The following is a 14,546-nucleotide window of genomic DNA, read 5'->3' as shown; positions in this document are numbered from 1 at the left end:
CTTGACTGTATTGTTCGCTAGTCTGGGCAGCGCAGGGCATGACACGTGGCTCAGCGCTCCACAGCTGTGCGCTCCATAACTTATTTTAAATCAATTCCAGCTACCTTTAAAGTTCAAGTTTCTAATTGAACCTCCTTCCACAGTTTGTCCCTTTCCTCAAATACTTCTATCAATAGGAACAGGAAAAAAACCTCCTACTTAGTCACTAAGTCTTTTCAGATATGCCAATAAAAGCTTTTTTCAAACTGTAAAGAGCTTTGTAGGGTTTTTCCAATTATAAAAAGTATTTTAAAAATAATATGACAGGGGCTTCCCTGGTGGCACAGTGGTTCAGAATCCACCTGCCAATGCAGGGGTTCGATCCCTGGTCAGGGAAGATCCCACATGCCATGGAGCAACTTAGCCCACACGCCACAACTACTGAACCTGCTCTCTAGAGCCTGTGAGCCACAGCTACTGAGCCCTCGCGCCTAGAGCCCGTGCTTCACAACAAGAGAAGCCACTGCAATGAGAAGCCCGCGCACCGCAACGAAGAGTAACCCCCTGCTCACCGCAACTAGAGAAAGCCCGAATGCAGCAACGAAAACCCAATGCAGCCAAAAATAAATAATTAAAATAAATTAATCTGACAGTACCAAAGGTACGAAGTGAAAATCAGAGTGTAATGCCTCCACCTAGAAACAATTCTATTTATAAATGAACATACCAATACACATATTTTTAACTAAATAGGTTCATGGTTTACATAGAGTCTACTGAATTTTTACCCCACTTAATATGTCAGGGGGAGGTTTATTACTAACTCTCACCTCCTCCCAAGTCTCTTTTCTCTGCAAGGTCAGTGTAGTGGGTTGAATGGTGGCCCCAGAAAAGACATGACCAAGTCCTGATCTTATTTAGAAAAAGGGTCTTTTCAGATACAATTAAGGATCTTGAGATGAGATCATCTTGGATTACCTGGGTGGGCCCTAAATCCAATGATAAGTGTCCTGGGACTTCCCTGGCAGTCCAGTGGTTAAGACTCCACACTACCACTTCAGGGGGCTCGGATTTGAGCCGTGGTGGGGGAACTAAGATCCCGCATGCCACGTGGCACAGCCAAAAAAAACAAAAAAATTACAAGTGTCCTCATAAGACAAAGAGGAGAAAGCCGCATGAAGACGGAAGCAGAGATCGGAGGCACCAGGGACCAGAAGAAGCAAGGAAGGATCCCCCCGAGTGCCTTTGGAGAGAGTGTGATCCTGCCAACACCTTGACTTCAGACGTCGGGCCCCGTGAACTGTGAGAGAATACATTTCTCTCAGCTTAAACTACTGAGTTTGTGGTAATTTGTTCCAAGAGCCCTAGCAAACCCATATAGTCAGCATTCCAAACTTTCCTATCATACACCCAGCCTGCTCTCCAGCCTCGTTTTCCTGTTCTTCTCCAGCTTGACGCTCCTGTTTGCCTCCTTTTATTTCCTGTATTGCCTCAAAGCCTTTGCACATGCTGTTCCAGTGCATGGATTGCTCCTCTTCGTTCTTCAAATATTTCTCCAACACTCCTCAGGGAAAAGTTCAGTGACCCTCTAGGCCTGCTCGCCAAGCCCCATAAGGTACCCTTCTAGCAGCATGTAGCTCTTTTCATAGCCCTTAGCCTAGTTTGTGTGTTTATTAGTACCATAATTCGAGTCTGCCTCCTCTGCCAAACTGTAAGCTTCCTGAGAATGGGGGCCCTCCCCCACCCCTTATATTCCCAGACCAGGCCTGAGCTTGCTGTGCCATAGCAATCACTTTTTGAATGAATGGCCACTATTCCAGAAGCATTTGCCGACTTTGGTAAACTCTCACAGCCTTTGAGACCGCTGTGGGCTAGGTAGGGTGACCATATTATTTACCCTCCAAAAGTGACCACTTCTGAGAATGAAAAGGGGTGCTACTAACAATTACAAGTCACCTGGCTACAGTCCTGGTAACAGGCTGTACTGACCACAGGAGCAAATGTGAAGGCAGGAGGATAACCAGAAGGGGATGGATATGACATTTTGGAGAGACGTGAAGAGGATAATTTAAATTTGCTTAATTGCCTCTGCATTTTCATTGATTTCCTCTACACCATGTATGCATTTGTTCATTCTTTTATTGTCTGGTCACTCATGGATGTAAGCTCTATGAGGACTGGGACTTGGCCTCTTTTGTTCGTCGCTCTAAAACGCAGCTAAAATAGTTCCTGGTACATAGCAGGTGCTCAATAAACACTTGAATGAATGTACTCAGAGCTGAACGGCGTACCCTAAATGAATAATGGATGAAGAATCAAAACACATAGAAAAAAATCCTCCCAGTTTGAAAGCCTAAAGAGTCTCAACACTAAAGGGGACAGGAGGCGGAACAATTGCTCCGCCTTGGGCTGAAGATGCAAGAATGAAGGCCCCAGCGGCCAAGCGGCCGTTGCGCGGTTGAACTCAGCCTTCACCCCGCCCAACCCCCTCGTGACACCCTCTCTCCGGAAGCTCTCTAGCCCCCGGCTCATCCGCTTTAGCCCCTACGACCGCTCTGGTTCCTGCCCTCCTGTTACACTCTGACCCCAGTCGTCTCCTCCCCGAATCCCATTTGACTCCGGGACCCCCGCGCGACCCCCTCTCCTGATCCCCTCAACCCCCGGCCTCCTGCGCCGCCCCCTTCTCAGACGCCCGGGAATCCTGGCACGCCGCGTCGCCCCCTCCCCACACCCCGCTGGGCGTCGGCGTCGGCGCCGCCCCCGCCCCCGCCCCCGCGAGGTCCGCACAGACTGACTCGCGCCGCACAGCGCTTCCCCCGCGCCCGCCTCTGCGGCTGCGCGCTGGCGGGGCCGAGGCGGAGGGGAGGGGGTCGCGCCGGGGGCCGGCGGAGCTGCTTTGGCTGCGGCGGCAGCAGGAGACGGAGCGAGCCCGGCGGCCACGGGCAAACCCGGAGGGAACGGAGGAAGCGGTCATGTCTCGCTACACGAGGCCCCCCAACACCTCCCTGTTCGTCAGGAACGTCGCGGACGCCACCAGGTGAGCGGCGGTGCCGCCTCAGGTTGGGGCGCGGGGGAGGGGCGGGTCCCCGCCGGCCGGGCCGGGGCGCTCCGCGGAGGAGCCCTTCCCGGGGCCGGCGGGAGCCCTCGGGCTACTCGGGGCCTGGGCGGCACTCGCGCCTCCGCCTTCCCGGCCGGCGTTCCGCCCCGCAGCGGCCCCGCTTCCGGGCCCCGTAGCGCTTGACCGCCCCCGGCACCTGGGCGGCGGGCCGGTACCCATCCCCACCGCGAGAACCGGCGGAGCGCCGGCTGACTCTTGCCCGGGAGCCGGTCCCTCCCCGCCTCTGGCCCTCAGTGTTCCTCGGGTGGGTGCCTGCGTCTCGCCCCTTTGTCGCTGTACCGGGATAAAGCCGCGCATCTTGCCTCCTAAATGGGAAGGAATTGGGGATGGTGAGAACGCGTTACGGAATAATGCGTACCTTGGGCCTTACGATTCCCTTTGCCTGTAGTCGGTAGTCTGTTCTACTTACAGGTGGTGCTGGTTAAATTTTATTCGTTGCACAGTTTTATACTATATACAAAGGATAACTTCAGTGGATGAGATTTCTGTATTTTTCTTTAAAGTTCTGAGTGCAATATAAACACCCATCATAACGGTTTGGATAGACTTCCCTGGTCGGTTCTGATGCACTCAAACCACCCGCCCCTCTTTGGAGAATTCTGTCTACATAGTACCTGAACATAGGTTAAGGAATATGACTTCTTATAAGTGTCTTTCTCCCTTAATAGGGGGGAATGCCGGGGCGGGTGGACATTTTGATAAATGTCTGAAATAATAGACATTTTCGTATCACTGGGCTTGCTTAATTTACTCTCCAGCCCCCCATCCCAAACTTTATAGTTATGCAGGATTATCTTATTGTACATAAGGGAAGGCTGCAAGTCAGCGTGTTAATGACTTACCTGGGGCTTCACAGCTGGAAACATATTGGAGCGCTTGACTCCAGAGCCATCAGGAGTAATCATCATTATTTACCTTTGAGAAGTTAATGTTAGGTCTTTTTAAAAATTTGATCCCTGCTATTATATATATATGTCACAGCTGTAAACTGTGAGTTAATATACTTAAACATCCTAAAGATGCCTGTGTTTACATTTCTTCTCTCAACCTGTTTAATCAATATATTACATAGAACACAAGAAAAATTTATAACTTGGGTAAGGTTAAAACAATTCCCACAGTTAAACAGACCACTTGAATACTGAATAAGATCAAACCTCTCCAGTGTGCCTACAAAAAAATGAAAGGTTTCCAATTCTAATGGCCACAGGGGCCAGCCAGGGTAATATGAATGAGTGAAGGTGTCACATTAAGGGACAGTAGGATGGTATAGACCCTGGCAAATGAAAAAGAACATGTGCCATCTCAAGGGGACAGTGACTGCTACCAAGCTTCAGCTGATAACTGCTGTACAGACATTTGGACTTGTTTTAAATGTTTAAACATTGTATAGGCCAAACAAAACATATACACATGTGACACATGGCCTCTGATCTAGATAATCACGACTGATAATTGAGATTTATTGATTTCCTTTTCCATTTTTTTCACGACTTTCTATCACTGCCACTGGGGGACAGTCAAAATCTAGGAGGTTTGTATTAATGAAATTATAATAATCGCTAACATTTGTTGAGTACTCACTGTATACCAGGCACTGTGCTAAAAACTGTACTATGTTATCTTATTAAATTTTCAGTAACCTTATATAACAGATAAGAATCTGAGACTTAGAGACATTAAGGATCTTTCCTAAAACTGCACAGCTGTTGAGTAATGTTATGAAAGTAGAATCATCACATGTAACCTCAATTAATAGGTTTTTTTGTACAAGGTGGCATATAGTCTAAGTTAACTAGCAATATGACACCTAGACACATTTTATTTATTTATTTATAATTAATTTTATTTTTGGCTGTGTTGGGTCTTTGTTGCTGCGCGTGGGCTTTCTCTAGTTGAGGTGAATGGGAGCTACTCTTTTTTGCGGTGCGTGGGCCTCATTGCAGTGCCTTCTCTTGTTGCAGAGCACAGGCTCTAGGCACATGGGCTTCAGTAGTGGTGGCACGTGGGCTTCAGTAGTTGTGGCTCACAGGCTCTAGAGCGCAGGATCAGTAGTTGTGGTGCACGGGCTTAGTTGCTCTGTGGCATGTGGGATCTTCCCAGACCAGGGTTCGAACCCGTGTCCCCTGTATTGGCAGGCGGATTCTTAACCACTGCGCCACCAGGGAAGCCCCCTAGACACGTTTTAAATTAGCTTTAACATTTGGTATACTTATAAAGAAAATCATTGGGATATATGTTAAAACAAACAGGGTATAAAATTATAAATACAGTTTGATTTCAATTACATAAAAAAATGAAGGGAAAATCTATATATATATTATAGAAAATGATCCTGGAAAGAAATCCCTTTGATTGGTTTTCTTTGTTTTTTTTTTGTTTTTTTTGTGTGTTTTTTTTGCGGTACGCAGGCCTCTCCTGTTGCGGAGCACAGGCTCCGGACGCGCAGGCTCAGGGGCCATGGCTCACAGGCCCAGCCGCTTCTCGGCATGTGGGATCTTCCTGGACCGGGGCACGAACCTGCGTCCCCTGCATCGGCAGGCGGACTCCCAACCACTGCACCACCAGCGAAGCCTGAGTGGTTTTCTTTATCTTGTTTTCATATTTTATTTAATATTAGTTTTATAACAAAGCCAAATTTTATTTTAAATGTTTCTTTGAAGTGGCCATTTTAATACATATGATAAAGCACAAGACGTTAAAACACATTATAGGTTAGCATTAAATTTGTTAGGAATGAAATTGAGCACAAGAACTAAAGAAAGATTTTAAAATTTTATAATTTGTGTTATGTTTCTTTTCACTGGTGAAGTAAGATGTGGACCAGGAAGAATATTAATTTTAAATCTTGGCATTTTGTGTACAGTAATCTTTTTAATGTCAGATATAGTTTTCTGTTGGAACAAAGTAATGTCGAAATCTCAAAACATTCCCATTTTGATGCTTACCGTCATGTTAGGTTGGGGAGCACCCAGTAAGTACTTCTCTTGGATATACTTAGTAGCATTCTTTGGTTACAGTGTGTATGAGGCTACATTAATATTGATATCAGTGGTCATGTAGAAAGAGCATTAAACAAAATCCAGCAAGATTCATGATAAGAAGTCTCAGCAAACTAGGAAGAGAAGGGAACTTCCTCAGCTTAATAAAGGACATCTGTGAAAAACCTATAGCCAATAACATACTTAATGATGAAACTGAATGCTTTCCTCTTACAAGACAAGGATGTCCACTCTCACAACCTCTATTCAGCATTTTATTGCAGGTCCTAACCAATGCAACAAGGCAAGAAAAAAAAGACATAAAAATTATAAAGGTAAAAGTAAAACCTGTCCCTATTCTTAGGTGACATGTTTGTTTACATAAAGCTATAGTAACTAGTAATGAGTTTCAGTGAGTTATTAGGATATGAGGTAAACTTAGTGAAAATTCTATTTCTGTATACTAACAGCAAACAAATAATGAAAAAAATTTTTTAATTCCATTTATCTTAGTATTAAAAACATACTTAGGTGGGACTTCCCTGGTGGCGCAGTGGTTGGGAGTCTGCCTCCCAGTGCAGGGGACACGGGTTTGATCCCACGTCTGGGGGGATCCCACATGCTGTGGAGCAACTGGGCCCCTGCACCACAACTGGTGAGCCTGTGCTCTAGAGCCCACGAGCTATGGTTGCTGAGCCCACGTGCCACAACTACTGAAGCCCGTGTGCCTAGAGCAACGACAAGCCACTGTGATGAGAGGCCTGCGCACTGCAGCAAGGAGTGGCCCCCACTTGCCGCAACTAGAGGGCCTACACGGAGCAACGAAGACCCAATGATGAAGACCCAATGCAGCCATAAATAAATAAATAAATAAATAAAAACATAGGAATAAGTTTCACAAAAAAACACGTAAAAACCTTTGCAATGAAGGAGACTATAACATGTTGCCAAGAGAGATCAAAGACCAACATAAATTGATAGATATACTTTGTTCTTAGATTGGAAGATGAAATCTTATTAAGTTATCAATTCAGTCCCAATTGATTATATTATAGATTCAAGGCACTCCTGATCAAATGCTTTTTAAAAAATAGAAACTAACAAGTTAATTCTAAAATATATTAATATACAAAGAATCTAGAATAGCCAAAATAATTTTGAAAAAGGTCATTGAAGCTGGAAGATTTATACTACCTGACTTAAAGATTTACTAAAAAGTTACGGTACTCAAACAGTTTGATATTGGCCTAAGGATAGACAGATATATCAGTAGAACAGAATAGAGGGTCCATAAATAATCCATACATATAGAGTCATTTGATTTTTGACAAAGGCACTAAAGCCATTAGAGAAAGGAAAGTCTTTTCAACAAATGGTGCTGTAACAACTGGATGTATGTACTAATTTTATGAAAAAAATGTGCTGCAGCCTCTACTTCACGTAATTTGAACTGGATCATCAACTGAAATGTAAAAGATGAAACTGTAAAGCTTGTAGAAGAAAGCATAGGAGAATATCTTCATGACTTGGGGATAGGCAGAGATTTCTTACAGAAAAAAGAAAGTAATTACCATAAAAGAAAAAGGAATATTGATAGATTTCTCCAAAGTGAACATTTCTGTTCATTAAAAAATAGCATTAAGAAAGTAAATAGGCAAGCCAAAGACTAGGAGAAAATATTCACAAAACATATATCTCACAAAGGACTTTTTCTCAGAATAATAATGAACTTTTACAACTCAATAATAAAAAGACAGATGTTATTATTAAAAATGGGCAAAGAACACTTTCAAGAGAAAAATATCCAAATGTCCATTTAGCACATGAAAAAGTGCTCAGCATCATTTGTTGTTGCGGAAATGCAAATTAAAACCACAGTGAGATTCCACTTAACGCCCACTTGAATGGCTAAAATTAAAAAGACTGACAATACCAAGTGTTGGCAAAGATTGGCACAACTGAAACTTACATGTTGGTGGTGGCAGTATAAAATGGTGCAACTGCTTTGCAGAACTGTTTGGCTCTTTCATAGAAATTAAATATATACATCCTCTCTAAAAACCTAGAAATTCTGCCCCTAGAATAAATGACCCATAAGCATGTAAAGATGTTACACCTCACTGGTGTTTAGGTAAATTAAAATTCAAATAATGAGATACACATTCACTTTATATCCTTCAGAATGGCAAGGAGTAAAAGATGTTAGTGAGGAGTTGGATCCTTAGAAATTCTGATGCATGTCTTGAGGAGTTTAAGTGGATTTGGCTACTTTGGAGAACATGTAATGAAGCTGAAGATATTTGTACTCTCCAACCCATCAGTTGCATAGCTAGTGGTACATCCCAGAGAACTCTGAAGAGCTCTAGGAAGCACATGCATCATAATGTGCGCTCTAGCACAGTTTGCAGTTTAAAAAAGAAGCATTTTTAAATGTTCATCCACAGAAAGATGTATGAATAAATTGTGGTTTATTCATAACCATACCAATACTGAGTTAAAATGAGTGAACTAGAGCTACATGGAGAAATCTCAAGGGAGGAGAAGGAAAGGTGCAAAATTTTACAAAGAGTTTGATACCATTTATGTGCATTTGCAGTAGAAATACAAAGTTATGCAGAGGAATGAGGGACACCAACGGTTGTTTCTAAGGTAGGAGGATGTAATATTTCTTAAAAAATACTAAAAATTACAGCAAATAGGGCAAGTGTTGAGATATAATAAATCTTGTTGGTAGATACATGGGTGTTTATTATCTCTATACATTTCTGAACGTCAAAATAGATCACACCAAAAATGCAAAAATAAATGAAAACAGAACAACAGCTCACAGGTGAGGGAGTGGAGACAATGAAAGAGAACCAGCTCTTTTGAGATTTGTTCCTTCAGACTTCTGGGATTCTAAGCCTCTGTGACACACACACTGCTCCAGCCTCTTTTATATTATCTAGGATCCTCTTCTGTCAGCCACTCACATTTGGTTAATGGAATTGATTGCCTCCTAAGACATTTGAATACTAGCTTTGCTACTGGCTGTGTGTACCTCTGGGCAAGGTGACTGCTCTCATTATGTCTCCTTGACAATTAAATGGTAACAATTGTTCTTTGCTCATTAATACAGCAGATGCATACTGAGCGCCTACTGTGTGCCAAGCAACTATGCTAGGTACTGAGATACACTAGTGAAGACACCTGCTTTAGAAGCGATTCTCAATCCTGAGCCTCACAATTGCCTATGAAACCTTTAAAAACTTTAAACATAACTGGGGCTCACCATGGGAAGCACGAATTAGGTCAAGGATTAATGCATCAGGCTGGAATGCCTGTTTCTATAATATCTCCTTCACAGATGATTGCAATATTCAGGAATGGTTGAGAATCTTTACCCTGTAGTCTATGTTTTATGGGAGTAGGAATTGTGTTTTTCTTGTTCTCTACCGTATTCCTAGAGCCTGGCCCATAGTACATATTCAATAAGTATTTGTTGAATGAATAAACAGAAGAAAAAAGACATTATCACTGTCCTCTAAATCTAAAGTTAACAGTCTCTCAGGGAAGGCAGACAATTAAGCATGTTATATTGAGTATTAAATGAAATAAATATAATAAATAATAAAAATATAATAAAGTTTGTCATAATATTGCCGGCACTGCCTGGTATATAGTGGCTACTTAGTCAGTGTTAGTTGAATCTTTATATAATAACTCCTAAATCCAATCTCTAGCATTAATCACTGACTTCTAGTCTTGAAAAGAAAATAACTAATATAATAACTAATATAATTCGTATAGTCACCGTTTTCAGTTGCTTACAGAATTCTTAAGGATATTCCACCATCACCTCAGATTTGGCATTTCTAACCCTGAAAATTTCTTCTTTTGCCTCTCCTCCCTCTTCTATTGAACTGTCTTTTCCAGCTATCTAATTTTTATCATTGACACCATCTTTCTTCCATTTGCCCAAGGTAGAAGCTTTGCAGTCATCTTAGGGTCTTTTTTCTACACAATATGTTTTGAAATACTCTTATATCTTCTGAGCCGTGTTTTGTGCTCATAGCTTGATTTTGAATCTCTAAGATCTCCACGAGGCAGCAGGGTAGAGTGGTTACAAACCCAGATTAGTGTCAGACTGTGGGACTTTGCTTCCAGCTCTGTCGCTTGCTGCCTCCGTGACCTTAGCTGAGTTCACTTGTCTGTGCCCTCATCTGTTAACATCTGTTGTTATGGGAATTTATAAATGCATTATAACTGTCAGCTATTAATGCTAAGTATTTTATCTCTTCAGTTAAATTGTAGCTCCATGAAGACAAATATTATGCCATGTATTTCTTTGGTGTCCCCTCTTTAGTACCTATCACAGTAGAAAGCATTTAAGTGACTCAAAAATACTTGTCAAATTTGAGATTATGGTAGTTATTTTTGCTTTATGTTTACTAGTAAAGCAACCATTTTTCTTTGAAGCCTGAGAGATAATTTTAGGACTTCTTTAGAATCTAATTCTTGCTATCTGAAAACAATGAACATAAAATGTGAAATTATAGTGAGATGAATGTGTTCTTAATGAGTTAATAGAACTCTCTATATATTGACAATTGAAAAGTCTTGTAATAGGAGTAACTTTCAGAAGTGGATAGGCTATATATAAAATAGGTAACCAACAAGGACCTATTGTATAGTACAGGGAACTGTACTCAATATTTTGTAATAACCTATAAGGGAAAAGAATCTGAAAAGGAATGTATATATATATATACACACACACACATACATATACACACTCTGAATCATTGTGCTATACACCTGAAACTAACACAGTATTGTAAATCAAATATACTTCAATTAAAAAAAAAAAAGTGGATGTCCTGGGTTAGTGTTTCCTCAACCTGACTAAGCATAAAAGCCCACCTAGACTGCTTGTAAAAGTACAGATTTCCAGATGTCATGAATCAGAATCTCCAAAAATGAGACCTGAGAATTTGTTGTTTTCTTTATTTTTTCCTTCTTTGCTAAATCCTGGGTGATTCCTGTGAGAGACAATTTTAGATAATGCTAGTCCAGATAATATACTTTCTTTTGAAGGTTTCAACTAGATTTCTGTAGGCAAAATATTTTAATCCAGCTATTCATATTTCTTTACCTTATTTCTAAAACACTTCAGGCCTGAGGACTTGCGCCGTGAGTTTGGTCGATATGGCCCTATAGTAGACGTTTACATTCCACTTGACTTCTACACTCGCCGCCCGAGAGGATTTGCTTATGTTCAATATCCTTTATTTTACTGTGTGCATGTGAATAGACTACGTACATGTGCATATACATATATGTACTCAGGAGTATATTTTATGAGATTAATACTGCCTAATTAAATGTGTTTATTTCTTTATCTCAGAAAATCTAAAGCAGTCCACAGTAGCTGGCAAGCACCCCTCAGTTTGAACCAACCTGTTAGCTAGAATCCAAGCATAAACCGAGCAGGCGAGACAAAAGGCACCTAAAGTTCAAGCATCAAGGAGTAAAGAGGGAGGGTGGACACAGATATAAAGACCTGGAAGAGGGGAAGTCTTTATCAAGCAAAAGACAAAGCCAACACCAGGTTGAGACTTCGGCTTTCCTACATTTACTCAGAGTTCCAGAATCAAAGCCAAGTCTGATGTTGTTGGTTCTGCGTCTCTTATAAAGTCCATCTTGCAAGCCCTAAAGAATAAAGGTCAAGGTTCAAGATCAAGTGACATTGAGGTAATTGCCAAAGTCTCATTTTGTATTGCATTACTTGAGCTTTTTCTGTTTTCTATTTTTAAAAAAGTTAATCCAGCAACAACCTCCTGAAATACAACTATTTGGTCGTTTTATCTGATTTGTTTCCATTTATTTAGGTTTAATATATAATTTATATATATAAGGGAGTTTAGTGGGGTATTAGGAATCAATATATGTAATTCCAGATGTTTGCAGGTTGTTTATATATTTCTTTTATAATCATATCCCAAATAATAAAAATATAAAGGCATTTTAAAGCAGTAGGTTCAAAGTTAAATATCATTTTTAAAGAACCACATCAGTTTTGAATATATGTTTTAGCTCACTTTTATGTGTGCACTTTTGTTTATAAGTAATTTCTCCTAAATTAATTTAAAAAGCCTTTTAATGAAAGAGTAATTTTAATTTCAGAATAAAGATTTCTGCATGCTGATTTTTTTTTCAGTGAAAAACCTGATAAATCTTTTACCTAACAGAAGGGAGTGAGTCCTAAACAGTTTATTTGATAATACTAGCCAATGTTGGACTTATCTTTTTCTCATAACATGTTTCTAATTATACATGCATACTACAGCTACACTGATGTATACAATAAAAATATAGAGATTTGTTTCTGTTCTTTTTATTTTTAGATTCACTCTTCTGAATCATAATGGGGCATTTGTTTTGATAATAAGTGACTTTTTTTCTGATTATTCATATATTAGAGATGTGAGCTTAATAACTTGAGCTTGTTTTTCCTAATAATTTCATGTCACATGTAAATAATTCTTTAAAAATAATATTTTTATTTGATATCTGATGTTAAAAGTGTCCTTAACAGCTAGTCATATTTGAAGATGTTCGTGATGCTGAAGATGCTCTTTATAACCTCAATAGAAAGTGGGTATGTGGCCGTCAAATTGAAATACAGTTTGCACAAGGTGATCGCAAAAGTAAGTGTGACCAAATAGTGAATCTTGTTTATTTAGCAGAATGAGTTTCAGCAATGACAGATTTTTTTTAATTTAAAATTCTTTCAGAAAATACTATTCGAGTAGTTTATTTATAGTGGTTATTTATTGAGGTTTTCAGGTAATGAATTATAAATCTTGAACTTCATATTCTAGCACCAGGCCAAATGAAATCAAAAGAACGTCACCCTTGTTCTCCAAGTGATCATAGGAGATCAAGAAGCCCCAGCCAAAGGAGAACTCGAAGTAGGAGTTCTTCATGGGGAAGAAATAGGCGGCGGTCTGATAGCCTTAAAGAGTGAGTACAAAATATAAGGGGATTGAAAACTTAATTTTCTTAATTTTAAAATGGAAAAGATTTTAAAGAGTTTTCAAAAACAGGCCACCAGAATCATTTTATTTAATATACATAAAAGAATCAACTTTTGTAGAAGGATATGCTCTTCTCTGTTTGTCATGTATTGTTATTTTAACTTGGGTTTATTAGATACCTTCCAGTGTTTTCATTTCATGACAGACTTAACTTTAACCTTTTTAGTAGAAAGATAATATATACTGAGGAAAAAATTAAAAAGTGTATACTTGATAAATAAAATGAGGATTTAAAAAAAATAAAATTTTCCTAAATGAACCCCCAGATTAAGAATCTTGAAGTCTTATGATTAAAAACTCATAAAAAATACAGTGTAATCACTGTGAAAGGAAGTTGACTAAAGTTAACGTAAATCAATATATTTATAAAAGGCAAATTATTTTCAAGAATATATTCCAAGTATGGTAGTATTGTAGGAAGAAGACATAAAAGTGGTAGAATTTTCAGAAAAAGATATTTGCAAGTTATCTATTTTGCCTGCTAGGAGTTTGTTTCTGTTAGAATAATAGTAAATCACAATGGAAATTAATTACTTGGTGAAGCTATTTAAGTAATAACTGAAATTGTACTAGCACGCCTAAATTCCTAAACGCTTAGGCACTATTTATCTTGAGTTTTAATGCTGTGATTTTTTTCATAGGCATGTAGAATTTTAAGGTGAATTCTGTCCTTGAAGAATGATCAGCGTTTACACTAGTATCCTCTTTCTATGAGTAATAAGAGTTGGCTCTCCTGGGGACTTCCCTAGTGGTCCAGTGGTTAAGACTCTGCGCTTCCACTGCAGGGGGCGAGGATTTGATCCCTGGTTGGGAACTAAGATCCCACATGCTGAGCTGTGCAGCCAAAAAAAAGAAAGAAAGAAAAAGAGTTGGCTTTCCTGGGCCATATGTTGTACCCCTACACTGTCCCATGACGACATAGCCTCAAATCAAAAATGATCTGCAGAACTGTTCGCTTTCACTGCAGTCCTTCCATTCCTCAACTCCAAGAGCCTAGACAAGGAAAAACCCAACACAGGATATATGTACCAGAGCTAGACAGAGAGTCCTTGCCCCAAGTCCCTAGTTCTAAAAACAAGACTGTGAAGTGTCCTGGCTCCAGTCCCTCCAGCCAAGTGGAAAGAAAAGATAGGAAGAAAGAAATATCCAAGAATCTTGATTACTAGAAAATGTGGCCTCTTCAGAGCCCCTAGAATCTTACATGTCAGCTCAGTCCCTCTCCTTGGGTATGAATCAAATGCTTTGATTTTGGCTCATTCTGAGGGAGGCATGCAAGTAGGAGGAAGCCTTAAGCTCCTTTTTTTTTTTTTGGTGGTACGCGGGCCTCTCACTGTTGTGCCCTCTCCCGTTGTGGAGCACAGGCTCCAGACACGCAGGCTCAGCAGCCAT

General features: G+C 40.3%; 1 protein-coding gene across 1 annotated transcript in view; it reads left to right on the top strand.

The window, feature by feature from the left end:
* The first annotated feature begins 2,951 nt into the window (after nucleotides 1–2,951).
* Nucleotides 2,952–14,546, top strand: part of SRSF12 (serine and arginine rich splicing factor 12) — a 16,962-nt gene continuing 5,367 nt past the window's right edge. Inside the window, exons 1-4 of the mRNA XM_007466249.1 lie at nucleotides 2,952–3,016; nucleotides 11,234–11,355; nucleotides 12,660–12,767; nucleotides 12,942–13,083. Coding sequence (XP_007466311.1) covers nucleotides 2,952–3,016; nucleotides 11,234–11,355; nucleotides 12,660–12,767; nucleotides 12,942–13,083 — 437 coding nt within the window. The remainder of the gene's footprint in view (nucleotides 3,017–11,233; nucleotides 11,356–12,659; nucleotides 12,768–12,941; nucleotides 13,084–14,546) is intronic.

Source organism: Lipotes vexillifer, unplaced genomic scaffold (assembly GCF_000442215.2).
Source record: "Lipotes vexillifer unplaced genomic scaffold, Lipotes_vexillifer_v1.1 scaffold1242, whole genome shotgun sequence".
Taxonomy (NCBI): Eukaryota; Metazoa; Chordata; class Mammalia; order Artiodactyla; family Lipotidae; genus Lipotes; species Lipotes vexillifer.
Note: the sequence above shows the minus strand (reverse complement) of the source record. Positions and strands in the feature narration are given on the sequence as shown.